Source organism: Phalangium opilio, unplaced genomic scaffold, assembly GCF_054372755.1.
Source record: "Phalangium opilio isolate 3A_F unplaced genomic scaffold, DU_Popi_V2 ptg000329l_1, whole genome shotgun sequence".
Classification (NCBI taxonomy): domain Eukaryota; kingdom Metazoa; phylum Arthropoda; class Arachnida; order Opiliones; family Phalangiidae; genus Phalangium; species Phalangium opilio.
This window is the reverse complement of record NW_028324226.1, coordinates 4,311,998-4,326,060: the sequence shown is the minus strand read 5'-3', so window position 1 is coordinate 4,326,060 and position 14,063 is coordinate 4,311,998. Positions and strand designations below refer to the sequence as shown.

The 14,063-nt window shown below is 35.9% G+C and overlaps 2 protein-coding genes across 4 annotated transcripts; one reads left to right on the top strand and one right to left on the bottom strand.

The window, feature by feature from the left end:
• The first annotated feature begins 176 nt into the window (after positions 1-176).
• Positions 177-13,136, top strand: LOC149610419 (oxysterol-binding protein-related protein 9). 3 transcript variants are annotated; one of them, XM_089858949.1, is made up of 21 exons: positions 177-362; positions 1,812-1,894; positions 2,056-2,106; positions 2,186-2,264; positions 2,327-2,412; positions 3,288-3,386; positions 3,470-3,547; positions 3,637-3,687; positions 4,858-4,972; positions 5,155-5,304; positions 5,832-6,104; positions 6,187-6,213; positions 6,286-6,387; positions 6,473-6,533; positions 7,540-7,793; positions 7,861-8,035; positions 8,115-8,211; positions 8,281-8,403; positions 8,472-8,563; positions 9,143-9,278; positions 10,206-13,136. In XM_089858949.1, exons 1-21 carry the CDS (start codon positions 347-349, stop codon positions 10,341-10,343), a joined length of 2,286 nt encoding a protein of 761 aa, XP_089715075.1. In that variant the 5' UTR covers positions 177-346; the 3' UTR covers positions 10,344-13,136. The 3 variants fall into 3 exon arrangements, with proteins under 3 accessions (XP_089715075.1, XP_089715074.1, XP_089715076.1); XM_089858948.1 differs by having other exon boundaries at positions 5,095-5,304; XM_089858950.1 differs by lacking the exon at positions 1,812-1,894 and having other exon boundaries at positions 190-362; positions 5,095-5,304.
• Positions 12,538-13,235, bottom strand: LOC149610418 (uncharacterized). Its single transcript, XM_089858970.1, has 2 exons — positions 13,126-13,235; positions 12,538-12,954 (listed from the first exon to the last, which is right to left on the bottom strand). The coding sequence occupies exons 1-2, from the start codon at positions 13,135-13,137 to the stop codon at positions 12,613-12,615; spliced, it is 354 nt and encodes a 117-aa protein (XP_089715096.1). The 5' UTR covers positions 13,138-13,235; the 3' UTR covers positions 12,538-12,612.
• Between the last annotated feature and the right edge of the window lie 828 nt (positions 13,236-14,063).

Genomic DNA, 14,063 nt, shown 5'->3' with positions numbered 1-14,063 from the left:
TTTCTCTTAATCTTAAATCTCCCGCCTAATTTGATATTGGTCTACATTTAATGACGTAACTAACGCAAGTTTTAACGTAATTTTTTGATTGGCCCAAATTTCCTTGACGGCTCCGTTGAGCCGTGTTGATTGGTTAATATTTTCCAAATATCCGCGCCATCTGGCGCTATCAGATTTCACAACAGAAAAATAGGCCCAAAAGAGGACGAGTCGTGTTCGTCGCGGAGTGCGTCGCTTTGGGTTTTAATCGATTTTAAACCGTGTTATTACTTATTAAATTTATTAAGCTTATGTATAAAAGTGTATTTTAGGCCTACACGCGCTGCGCCATACACAGAAGTTAAGAATGGAAGGACCTTTAAGTGAGTAAATTAATCTAAATTATATTCTTGTGTACAGCGTACTGGATTTAGCCCTTTAATGCTTTAGGCCGGGGCCTTACGTTATCGAAGGCAAGGCTTCGTGTTGTGTCGCGCTGAAGTGTGTCTTCATGTCACATTCTAGATTTCTTATCATAAATAATGTAAAAGAAGGAAAAAAACTCCAGTGTTATGGGTGTCGCGTTGGTTACAATTAAATCGGTTGAAAAACACCCACAGTAGATAAGGAATAATCTAATACTGTCATTGGCATTGTCACAAGAATTTCGTAAAAAATAGTATAACGGGCTTTAAGTATTCTTGTAGATGAAGTTAAATCATAATTATATCCTACGATAAAGCCTTAATAACCTTAATTAATGAAATCTTATAAGGGAAACACCCATTGCATGAGCGATTAGATAAGATTGACGTAATTGCGTCTCCTCTAATCACCTGATTGCACATTGTTATGCTAAATTAAGCACTTCCTTAAATGAGTAAACAATAAACACTAGAACAATTAAACACAATCCATGATGCCAGGACGTGTAAAGATCATTGAAATGTCCTACAATTTTCTTGATATCCCACGTTTAAAAACCATTATCCCAATTTCCAACATACTTGTAAACAATTAATGGGTTAAAAATTTAAGAGCTTCAGATAGTGTGCAAAACTGCAAACAAGTGTTGTCAGTAATTTGTGAGTGCAATTCAACTTCTATATACAACAGACTGAAAAGGTTCTAGTTCTATTAGCTTCTGATAATTCAGTTCCAAATCTGCAGGATATGCTCTCACAAATTATTGGCAACCATGAAGTGCAGTTAAAGTTAAGGAACTGGGGAGGAAATTTCTCTAGCCCCTTTAGTGCACACTATCTATTGTAATATCGGTTTCCTGCCTTTTCCCGTATTAGCGTATATGGGTTCAATAATATGAGGTGTTACTACTATCAAGAAGTGATATCTAGTTTACTAGGGAGAAGGTATAAATTCGCCTCCACATTTCCAGCTCTTTATCTCCAGTCCAAACGTATAGTAGGTCCGGAGTTAATCACCGCCTCTAAATTACAACCAGCATCTCATTGGTTCTTGAAAACTCACGTCAGCGCGTCTACGCGAATAACGAAAATTACAATCATATTTTCCGACTGAGGAGAGGCGAAATAGCCCGGCCTCCTTTTACGTCCCCCCCCCTTTTGTATTTTGAAAGGGGGAACTGGGACTATGGCGCGCGAATACTTAGGCATCTTATACCTTCTACCTAATAAACTAGATATCACTTCTTGCTACTATATAAATGTTTCTCCTATTTCCTAAAATGTAGTGTATACCCTCTCCATCTTCTAAGAGCAATGCATTTGTCTATTTAGTGTAGATATTATGTGTCAGAGGCAATTTTTTTATTCTTACAAATTTTTTTTTTGTCACGTTTTATTTTGTTTTAGGCAAATGGACAAATGTGATGAAAGGTTGGCAGTTTAGGTGGTTTGTTCTCGATGACAATGCTGGGCTTTTATCATACTATACAGTGTGTATTTTGTAATATTACATATTTTTTTTTGTGTGTGTATTAATTAGTTAGTTTAGTGATGGAGTTTCCTAAAATTATCTAAAAATATCTTGAGATTTCCTTCTTATCATCCCGAAATATTTATACTTAAAACTCCCTTCTATATCTATTCCAATTAGTCGAAAGACAAAATGGTTAGAGGAGCGCGTAGAGGCTGTGTTCGATTGAAAGTAAGGTGCTTTAATTAGTTGAGACAATTAGGCCCTGCCTCTTCATTAGCGTTAAATATTATCAAATAATCAATATTAGGGAGCAGTTGTCGGTATTGATGATGAAGATGATAGCACATTCACAATCACCGTAGATGGAAAACAATTTCACTTTCAAGGTTGGAAATGAGCAGATTGTGAAAACGTAGAGTCAGTGTTTTAAACTATAGATTGATTATAGCGAGAGACACGGACGAAAGGGAAAGATGGCTTCGAGCACTTGAAGATACAATTCTTAGACATACTAATAGCAATCTTTACGGCTATGTTAGTTTCTTTTACATATTTTAAAAAAGAGGACAAGACTCATTATCTGTCGGGACACACGCAGCAAAATGGCATAAATTCAGGAAGCCCACCGGTCCTATAATTCCTATAAATTCCTATATTTTTGAACCTGTCCTATATTATCCTATAATTTCATGAAAGGTCCTATAATATCCTATATTTTTGATTTAGTCGAAGTTTTCGTATAGTTTAGCATCAAATTTATCAAAATTTAGCTTTTTTTTATCGAGATCCCATTTGAATAGACACCGAAATTGTGGAGCTCGCTTAGGATTTTTTATATATTATATTATGTTATATTTTAATTAAGTTCTTCTGAGTTTTCAAAGTAAAATCCAATTTGTTATTTTTTATTTTTTGGGATTTTTCTACATAGTTTAAGCCCAAAATTGTATTATATTAGAGCATTTTTAGTCCTATATTTTCCTATAAAAACACATTTTTTCTCCTTTAAAATCCTATAATTCCGGAAAAAAATTCCTATTTTTCCTATAAGGAATTTAAATTTAAGAGTGGGCTCCCTGTATATTTTCCTATAAAAACACATTTTTTTCTCCTTTAAAATCCTATAATTCCGGAAAAAAATTCCTATTTTTCCTATAAGGAATTTAAATTTAAGAGTGGGCTCCCTGTAAATTTATCCTAAGAAACGTAGCTCTTTAAGACCAATGTTCTTTATTCCCCCACTTATTATTCGACAAAATACTCCACCTAAATGTCAGGGAAAATAGAGCCTTCTATTGCTGGGTCCCTGTTGTGAATCTCGGCAATTTTATATAACGAGGCTTGTTTTCAAACTTCTGTCACTTTTAAGCCAAAATTACTAACAAGACCATTGATAATAAATAATTAAGAAATGGGCCCATGCTAAACACCCTCCTAGTATCCAAGATTTTGATAAAAAACTTACAGAATCTGACGCTTACTTGCAAATCCTTATCGAACAAGTGAAGGTACTGATTATTTTAATATTAATGTTCCCAACTATTAAAGAGATGGGAAAAATCTTACAAACTTTATATTCTTTCTTGGATAGAATCTAGAAACTAAAATAGAATCTATTTCTGATGAAAAAGAAAAAAGTCAAATGGTTCTAGTCCTGGAACGTGCCAATGTAAAAAAAAATATTCCCCCAATTTTATCTAATTTCATGAATGAACAAACTAGCGTCTATAAATTCTTTTTTTAAACGCATTTTAACAGACCCTACTAGAAGCGATCAAGCATTCTATTGTTCTGCTACAAATTGCTAAGGTGAAGAATTTAATACGTTATCATTATCAAAAGCCCATTATTTGATGTAGCTCATGCAGTTTCATATTCAAAACACCTCGACTACATCCAATATCTTTTCCAATATTTTTTGTCCGAACCCATCGCCTTTTTTACCCACTCGTTATGCTAACGGAGTTGCCACAGGTCAGGGAAAACCTTTAAAAGTCGGGGAATTTTAACAGTTTCAGGGAAAAACTTTAAAAGTCAGGGAATTGTAACGGTTTCAGGGAAAACCTTTAAAAGTCAGGGAATTTTAACAGTTTCAGGGAAAACCTTTAAAAGTCAGGGAATTGTAACGGTTTCAGGGAAAACTCCTTTAAAAGTCAGGGAATTTTAACAGTTTCAGGGAAAACCTTTAAAAGTCAGGGAATTTTAACAGTTTCAGGGAAAACGCCTTTAAAAGTCAGGGAATTTTAACAGTTTCAGGGAAAACCTTTAAAAGTCAGGGAATTTTAACGGTTTCAGGGAAAACCTTTAAAAGTCAGGGAATTTTAACGGTTTCAGGGAAAACCTTTAAAAGTCAGGGAATTTTAACAGTTTCAGGGAAAACGCCTTTAAAAGTCAGGGAATTTTAACAGTTTCAGGGAAAACCTTTAAAAGTCAGGGAATTGTAACGGTTTCAAGGAAAACCTTTAAAAGCCAGGGAATTTTAACAGTTTCAGGGAAAACCTTTAAAAGTCAGGGAATTTTAACAGTTTCGGGGAATTCGGTTAAAGTGGCTAAAATATCTGCGGTTCAACCATAAAGCCGTCTTAGCTAGATAACATTTGACCAGACACCAAAATCTCCGCAATGTTTTACTTTACATATTCAAAATTGCGATTTAAACGCGATTGTTTACTTATGGGTCAAAAAAGTCTGGGAAAATCGTAAAGAAGATCAGGGAAAACGTGGAGAAGTCAGGGAATTTGAGTCTGATGATTTCGTGGCAACCCTTGCTGAGCTCTTTTATGAAGATAGTCGTTTGTCCCACAGCCCCTGTAATGTAACTCTGTTAGAAACTATCAACGATCGAACTAGACCATGCTATGAATTATTTACTTCACTTAATGGACTTTTGATAAAATACATATCTTGTAACGTTACGTTACCTTACATTAGATAAGATACTGAAACGAAGATTTTTGACTTTTTGCTCGTGTATTTTAGAATACGACTCATCACACTGATAGTATATTAAAACCTCAAATAACGCTACAGGATAATAATGTTAACATAAATCAATCGGAAAATAATATTTCTGGATCGAAAGAAGATAATTCAGGTAGTTCGTCGTACTGGATGAGCTTTAAAAGTTCCTGCTTTTTCTATTGGATATAAAAGTTTTTGTAAAAAGTTCTATCGAATCTTTTTAAAAATTCTTTTCTGTTATTCATCCATCCATAGATGAACAAAGTAAAAAAGCTGTCTCTGAAAGCAAAAAAATAAGTCCAAATTTGTGTACAGATAAAAGTATGGAGAAAACTAGCGAAGACGAAGAAGGTGGTGCCGAATCCCAACTTCGCGATGATAGACCAGTTAATTTGAATATGCTTGACAGAACTGTCGAGCTAGCTCAAGATAATAATTTTCACGCAACTCATCCTAGAGAGCTCTGTGAGTATTGCGTATGTTTGGTAAAGATGTTAGCCATTGGTCAGGGAAAATCACATCTAGAAAGTATTAAAAAATTGCCTTGTAGCAGCAGAAGTGAGATGAGACTAGAAGTACTGAGCTAACCAAATTCTTCACTTGGCGAAAGTGAATATTCTTGATAACACAAGAACGGTTGGCCCTCTAGTGGCGGTTTCTGAATTTTCCCTCCAAAACGTGAGACGCTCGCGGTGGTAGACGGCCGAACTAGATTCAAGCAGCCGCGTCCGTGTTCCGCGGCTTTAGGTTGAGGGGAAGTGGGGTAGGAAATGTTTTTTTCTCTCTAGTGTAGGCGCGATAGAAGCGGCGAATAAAATCCTCAAATTTGTTCACTAGTGCCAGGATCTACTACCAATGCTAGAGCCCTTCACTTCTAGTCTCATCTCACTTCTGGTAGCAGTAATTCATTAGGTCAGGTCCTTCACGAAGCTCAGGGGATCTGACGCAACAAATGTTGTATAAAAGAATTTGTTTTCTCAACTCTTAATTAGCTCTTACTGGTAACATTGGCCATCTTATATCAAGCTCTTCGGCGCCTCTCAATTTAATAGTTCCTGAAACATCGTATTCGAGTAGCGATGATGAGGACTTTTACGACGCGACTGAGGAAGTTATGGCCAGTGCAGTTCAAAGTCCCAGTAATCCTAGAATCTTTGAAGGTGCGGCGGAAACCCCGGAGAGTGAATCACCTAAAACTGCAAATCCCTTGTCTAAAAACCCTCACGCTAACTTCTTGAATGATGATAACAGCATTAATTTTGATGGTTGTCTTTGTTTTTCTAACTCAATAATAATAATCTTAATAATTATCCCATTTTAATTTTATGTGGATATATTTTTTCTTAGCAATATACGAAGATGAAGAAGAAGAATGTAAGATTCGATCTCTAATTCGTCAATTTTTAACCCTACATGTTGCTAAAATGTTTTATTTTCCTTGCGTAGTGGGGTCATTAGAGGGTCAAGGGAGTGTCATATCTCATTTATTGTCTCAAGTCAAAATTGGAATGGACTTGACCAAAGTGGTTTTACCTACTTTCATATTAGGTTGTTTGAGAAGAAATTTTGATTATTTTCTGTACGCTAAACTTCAATGGTAATTTCGTGTGTTTGTCCAATCATTTTTTTTTAGAAAAAAGGTCACTATTAGAGATGTACGCAGACTTTTTCGCCCATCCTGATATATTTGTTAGGTAAAATTGAACGTATATGGGACTGAGCAAAGCCTTGTTAGATGTTTGAACATCTTCAATAATATGGAAATTGTTAGAATGCTTCTACCTTGCAAGTTGTTCAGAAATAATCAGTTTCTATTACAAGGATCATTTCTAATTACCCGTTTTTACTCAAAATTCATCTGTTTTCAAGCTATTCAAAATGCAGCTGTTTTATTTGAAGCTATTCAAAATGCAGCTGTTTTATTTGAAGCTATTCAAAATTCAGCTGTTTTACTTCAATCTATTCAAAATGCACTCGTTTTGTTTCAAGCTATTCAAAATGCTTCTGTTTTATTTCAACGCATCTGTTTTGTCGCAATCCATTCAAAGACTCACCTGTTTTGTCGCAATCCTTTGAAAAAACCACCAGTTTTGTGGCAATCCTTTGAAAAAACCACCAGTTTTGTCGCAATCCTTTGAAAAAACCACCAGTTTTGTCGCAATCCTTTGAAAAAACCACCAGTTTTGTCGCAATCCTTTGAAAAAACCACCAGTTTTGTCGCAATCCTTTGAAAAAACCGCCAGTTTTGTCGCAATCCTTTGAAAAAACCGCCAGTTTTGTCGCAATCCTTGGAAAAAGCGCCTGTTTTGTCGCAATGCTTTCGAAAATACATTTGTCTTTGTTGCAGTGCTTCGAATGTACACCCGTTTTTGTTGCACTCCATTCAATAGTACATCTGTTTTGTTGCAATCCTTTCAGTGTTATTGTAATCTGCACTTATTGATTTGTGTTAATGAACTGTCCTGAAATCAATTCCCAAGTAAAATGTGTTCAGACGTGAATATCCAAATATTTTCAAAAACCAATTTTTATCCGGATTTGTTCCGAAGCTTTCGTTTCATTGCCTGGTGTTTATTCGTCAAGTAATCTGTGGCGTTTGATGTTTAAACATGTAGTAAAGGCTGTTCAGTTTTAACTACGGAATTTACTCAGGTGCTAAAAAGTAATTTCGCAAAATTTCCACCACCACCATCATGACAGTATTCCCGATTTTGAAAGCCCACGTGACAGAATAGTTCAAGTTGTAAAATGGTACTTATCGGCGTTCCACGCTGGAAGAAAGAGTTCCGTAGCCAAAAAACCTTTCAATCCCATTCTGGGAGAAGTCTTTCGTTGTCATTGGGATGTAGAAGGTAGAGAACCCATTCAACAAAAAGTAGACGATGGACCTATCCCTTGGTGCGACAAAAATCAATTGGCGTTTATCGCTGAACAAGTTTCTCATCATCCCCCTAGTAAGAACGATTATGTCAAGTAAATTTGGCGCGTCATAGGAATTCATATTGTCTCTCCGCGCAACAGTATCCGCATTTTACGCCGAGCATTTTGAGCAAGGAATTTCCCTCTGCGCTCACATATGGACCAAATCAAAGTTCCTGGGATTATCGATAGGAGTGCATAATATCGGACAAGGCTGCGTTTCATTGGTCAAATGGGACGAGGAGTACCTAATTACATTCCCAAATGGTTACGGAAGGTATTTGAACGATTTGCCAGACATAGAAGGACACCAAGAAGGAAAAGGGGACCAATACAATTTTATATATCGTTTTTAGGTCTATTTTAACTGTACCCTGGATAGAATTGGGAGGCGTGGTTAACATAACTTGTGCTAAAAGCGGGTACTTTGCAAATGTAGAATTTCAGATGAAGGTATAAGGCGCGCGTAATCTTTTATTTAAAACTTAAACTAAATCTGAAGCCTTTTCTTCAAACTTTCAGCCATTTTATGGTGGAAAGAAACATCGCGTTTCGGCCGATATATTTCAACCCGGTGACAAAAAACCATTTGTTAATATAACCGGCGAATGGAATGGGCAAATGACAGCCAAGTGGTCAAATGGGGTAAAGATAAAGATTTAAAACCAAAAACATTCATTTGAAATCTTACAAATGGATTTTTAATATCGCAGAAATCTGAATTATTTGTCGATACTCAAAGCATTCCAATTATCAAGAAAAAAGTTCGTCCAATAGCTGAACAAGAGTCGTTTGAGTCTAGAAAGTAATTGAAAGAGCGTAAATTTACGTTAAACGGGCTTTCAACCTCGAGTTTGCAGCCCCTTTAATAATTTTAAAGGACTTTACAATATGTTTACGTGGTTACGGTTCTTAGAAGTGAGATGAGACCAGAAGTACTGAGCTAACCAAATTCTTAATTCACTTGGCGAACGTGAATATTCTTGATAACACAAGAACGGTTGGCCCTCTAGTGGCGGTTTCTGAATTTCTCCTCCAAAACGTGAGACGCTCGCGGTGGTAGACGGCCGAACTAGATTCAAGCAGCCGCGTCCGTGTTCGGCCGCTTTAGGTTGAGGGGAAGGGGGTAGGAAATGTTTTTGGAACTCGACCAATTTTTTTCTCTCTAGTGTAGGCGCGATTGAAGCGGCATAAAATCCTCAAATTTGTTCACTAATGCCAGGATCTACTATCAATGCTAGAGCCCTTCACTCCTAGTCTCATCTCACTTCTGGTTTTATTCGATGCCACTAAAAAGATAATTCCTACGTGTTGCGGCGAAGTTGAGAGTCCCTTTAAGAGGTTTTTCTGTCTCAAAATGTGATTAATTGAATTTCATATATAGCCTTTGGAAAGAGGTCTCAGCCGCTCTCAAGTTCCGGAATGTGCAAATGGCTACTGAAGCAAAGTTTGTTTTAGAACAGAAACAGAGAGAAGAGGCTCGTATTCGAAAAGAAACGAATGGAATATGGGAGACGAGGGTTTGTTTGTCCCTTTTAATTTTACTTAAAGGAACACTAGATTGAGTACAGAAACCCTTGTGGGTAGAATTCGAATAATGTGACTTCCTCGCTCGCTGGTGTCACTTATATTGGCTTCCTGAATTAAAGAACGTCGTGCAGTTAACAAACCAATGGGACTGACCAATCTAGTGTCTCTTTGAAACAAGGAGGATGTATAAGAGCCTAGGGGAGACTGGCTCTGGAAAGAGGAAGGGAATTAAACGAGGTGTTGGTAGAGGCGCGCGTCACGTGGTTGTATGTGGAAACGAGGGATGTTCAAAATTATAAACAGGCTTATGAAAGCAAGGAGGCTTCAACACATGCGCCAGAACGTACTCTCTCTCAGGCTAGGAAATAAGACAGGTTTACAGGTCAAAAACCAGTTTATTAATAGCTTGGACCACTTTTTTTATTCAAACGCGAGGGTCACTGGTCCCAATGACTAGTTTATTAATTCCTACTTTCATTAAAAATTGATATGGGGACCTCTTTAATTATTTTCATTTTAACATAAATTTCGACTCCAGGAGTCCAGTTGTGTATACCACTCTAAGCCGAGAGAGATTTTTTAGAAGAGAGAACGACCACAAGTCCTGGGACCAGTAGAAAAATAAATTGGGGAAGGGTCACTAGTCCCCGGACCAGTTTCATATTTAAGACATCAGGGGTCACTGGTCCGGAGGACTAGTTCAGAAATAAACCTTATTTCCAAGCCTGAGTCTCTCTTGCCCTGAAGGGTAGCGGTAACCATGGTTGCTGGGGAACGCCACAGTACCATCTTATGAACAGGGGACTACATGCATTGTGTCTGACTCCAAAAATCTCCTCTAATGCATACTCCTTGTTGAAACAAGATGTTTAATCAGAATTTCAGTATTAGATACTATTTAAATCTGTCTGCTATAGGTTTTTCATGAGATTGGAGAGCATTGGGTGTATGATAAACCACTTCAAAAACGAATGAAGAAAAGCGATTCTTCTGACTCTTTTTCGCCTTCTCCTCCTCCTTTTCCTCCTTCCTCTTCCGCTACAAGTACCCAATAACGATAAAACAATCTGATTAATAATTATTTCCATGAAATTAAATCATTCTATATTCCAATCCATGCGAAAGCGCTGCCACAAAAAGTCTAATTACGAAATCATGTATAAAAAAATACATCGAAATCAGTTTCCTAAAGTAAAAACCAAACTCATTTTCCTGTTGTCAAATTAAATTGGTAAATACTCCAATCCAATATGACGTAAGGATGCGTTTTTGCGGCGTTTCTCAAAAGATTTCCATAAACATCCTCTAACGATAATAATTCTACCTTCAACTTATTATGATTCCATTTTTTTCCTAAAGCAAAAACAAATTATCCAAAATACGAAGCTTCCCCGCTTTACATACAGCTTCACTCGCTGCGGTTTGACAATTACATATATATATATATATAGATATAAAAGAAACTTGCAACCGCTTTTGTTGGAAAGTTCTATATACGTACACAATCAACGAGTATCGCTGAATTTACCTCGATTTTTACAAATGTTTTTCGAATTTATTACACGCAAAAATCAAATCTACGAAAGATTTGATTGTATGTCGGAGTTGAGCCTAGCCTAACTTCTTCGTCTGTCCCCTTCCTGTCTACGATTATTTGGCTTTTGTTGTAAATTAATAAGTTTAAAAAAAAAATAAAAAAGCCTATAATATGTATATGATATAAATAGTACAAAAATATATATTTTTGATTTTCTCGGAAAGGATTAAAATAAAAAAAAAGATATAAAAGATGATAATTAATATGCAATAATAATATATTATATGGATCTTAAAAGAGAAATGAAGATTTGTTTTTTTTTCTGGTGGGTTTTTACTTTTAGATTTTTTTTTTTTTTTTTTTCAAATCAATCCCCCCCCCCCTTAACGTGAAATATTTTTTTAAAAACTGAAAGAAAAATATGCAAAAATGGTTCTAAACATTAATTACATTCTCGGCAGTTTTCCCAAAGAACTAATCTAATAAATATGGCGGGGAAAACATTTTTTTTTTTTTTTTTTAATTAAAGCTTGGCCAAATTTACAATGATGCTATTTCAATTATTTGAAGGGGCTGTCAACTTCCATCAAAGTGTTTTTATGAATAAATTTAGAATTAGAATGCGTGCGATGAAATTTGTTTTCACTCTATAGGATTGGCAACTCCCTTCTCTCTGACGGTAGCTATTCGGTATATACTCTGTTCCAGCTTCGGTTGCTAGCACACGCAAACCTAGGTCTTTATGTAACTTAGTTTTGCGCGTGTTGACAATATACGAAAGAAAAACTCATTTTCAGGATTTAAATCTCGAGATTTTAGATCCTTGAAATCATTATTTCGTTCGTCTGTTGTCAGAACTTACAAAGCTGCTTTACATAGAGAACTAGATTTGCGCGTCATGACATTAACCGAAGCTGGAACAGATTATAAATCGAATAAGCTGACGTCGGAGATATCGAGATTTTAGCTCCTTGAAATCATTATTTCGTTCGTCTGTTGTCAGCACGCACAAAGCTGCTTTATATAGAGAGCTAGCTTTGCGCGTGCTGCCAACCGATGTTGTAACAGAGTGTATACAGAATAAGCTGACGTCGGAGATAGGGAGTTGCCTATCCTATAGCGTGAAAACAAATTTCCTCACGCGCATTTTTTTATCCATGGTATAAGTTACCGTCAAACTCCTCAAATAGGTCGATAGGTCATAGTTGTCGAACGAATTAGGTCATGCATCTTTGCCAAAGTTGCCGGCCCCTTTAATATGCAACTGATTGCCATTTTCTAACGTTAAATAAGGATATCTAAATGATTATCTAAATTTCTCCGATATGAGGGAGAGAACACTCGAGGCCAACTGAAATTTCTATGGAATAAGGCGGTTTCTAAGATGCTAATCAATTATTTTGGTTGCCTAGTTACTTAACCTTATATAGTTTTAAATTTGTCTTTCAAACAAACAATTTGAAAAAAAAAAAAAAAAAACATTCACGGACATTTTGGTGCTAGTTAAAATCATAGCTAATGAGTCAAAATAATTAATTAATTAATCATTTTGATTAAATAAAAATAAGCGAAATCTAATGGGTGTTAAAAATATACTAGCTACCATTTAAAGTTACGCTTTCACTCATCTTAGGAAAAAAAAATAATAAAAATTTGCATCGACGCTTAAGTTCTTTTGTATGTTAAAAAAAGTGCGACAAACATAACATGAATTTGATTTTTGGCAAAAGCGGCTTTTTAATCAACAAATAAACACAACAACAAAATAAAACATGAACGGAATTAATTTAGTGATGACCAACTGGGAAATCGGCGTACCATCCAAACGCTCCGTGTTTACCGCTGTAAGCTCCCATATCTAAATAACCGCTAGCGTCGTGTCCATGGTGTCCACCACCGTGACCGTGATGTTCATGGTGACCATGGTGATGACCACTTTCAGATGGTTCGTGATCTTCTTGGTGGTTTTCGGAAGCCGACGCTACTAAATCTTGTTGAGCTTGTTTAAGGATATTGGCGGGAATTAAAATAATTTGTTGTTGTTGAGTCGAATCTTGAGCCAAAAGCTGATCAACGGGGTAGCAATGGCTTAAACCGATGACCATAGCCAACAAAGCTAAGACTGCGCACTGCAATTCGAATTAATAAAATCATTAAAATTAATTTATTTAAAAACTTAATTGTTAATTTGGGAAAATATTTCGATTGAAAACAAAATATTGAGATTGTAGAATAGAAGAAAAAGAAATAAGGTAAACAAAAAGGTACTTAAGAAATAAAAAATGACATCTTCGACTTACGCTAACTTTCATATTTGATTCTGTCTTTCGTTTGCTAATAAAGTGTCTTCACTTTCTAGAATTTAAACTCTTTATGAAGTAGCTTTCATGACGGAATTTCGCTTTTATACCGTTTGACTAACAGGCTCTAATTGATTCCAGGTGACTGGTCATGCAATCGCGTCATTTTAATACATTTAGAACGTCGCTCCTTCCTCTACAAGCCACAGTTAGTCTCGGATGGTCGTATCTTCTTCATTTCGTTTGTGTTTAGCGACCTAGATACTTCCCTAAACGCCGCGGCAATTGGACTTCAACACGTTTTCTTTTTTTTTCACTTTCAAATTCAGTAGAGCGGAACTTCTCTTTTATGTTCTTTTATAGCACTTTTATATCAAAGATCGCAAAGAGGGGATAACAACTCTTTTCAAAAGTGTTGAGTTTTTTGAAGTAAATCGAATAGTTTGTGGTCCAAATAGAAAAAAAAAGGCAAGAAGTAAGGAGGATCAATAGTGTGCGAGTACTCGTTATGTTAAATGCTACTATGCTAGTATCTCAATATGTTAATTGTTATTGAGTTAAGTACTCGGCTCGATACTCGGTAACAACATAATGAGATACTCGAGAAAGGTTCGGGTAGCATTTTAACTTCTTGAATACTCGACAAATACTCTAATTCAACGCTTATAACTTCTTGAATACTCGACAAATACTCTAATTCAACGCTTATAACTTCTTGAATACTCGACAAATACTCTAATTCAACGCTTATAACTTCTTGAATACTCGACAAATACTCTAATTCAACGCTTATAACTTTAGTCAGGAATAGACAATCTTTTAAGCTTGTTAGATATTAGATAACGGAACATCTTCATTATTTTCTAGAAATTTACTCGATTAATACTCGACAAGTAAATATTTGGGCCTCTATAAGTACTCCAGAAGAAAAAAATGTA

Coding starts and splice junctions, on each gene's coding strand:
- LOC149610419 (XM_089858948.1), top strand. Junction 2,107..2,185: donor GAGGCTGTGTTCGATTGAAA/GTAAGGTGCTTT, acceptor AATCAATATTAG/GGAGCAGTTGTCGGTATTGA. Junction 2,413..3,287: donor ATAGCAATCTTTACGGCTAT/GTTAGTTTCTTT, acceptor TAAATAATTAAG/AAATGGGCCCATGCTAAACA.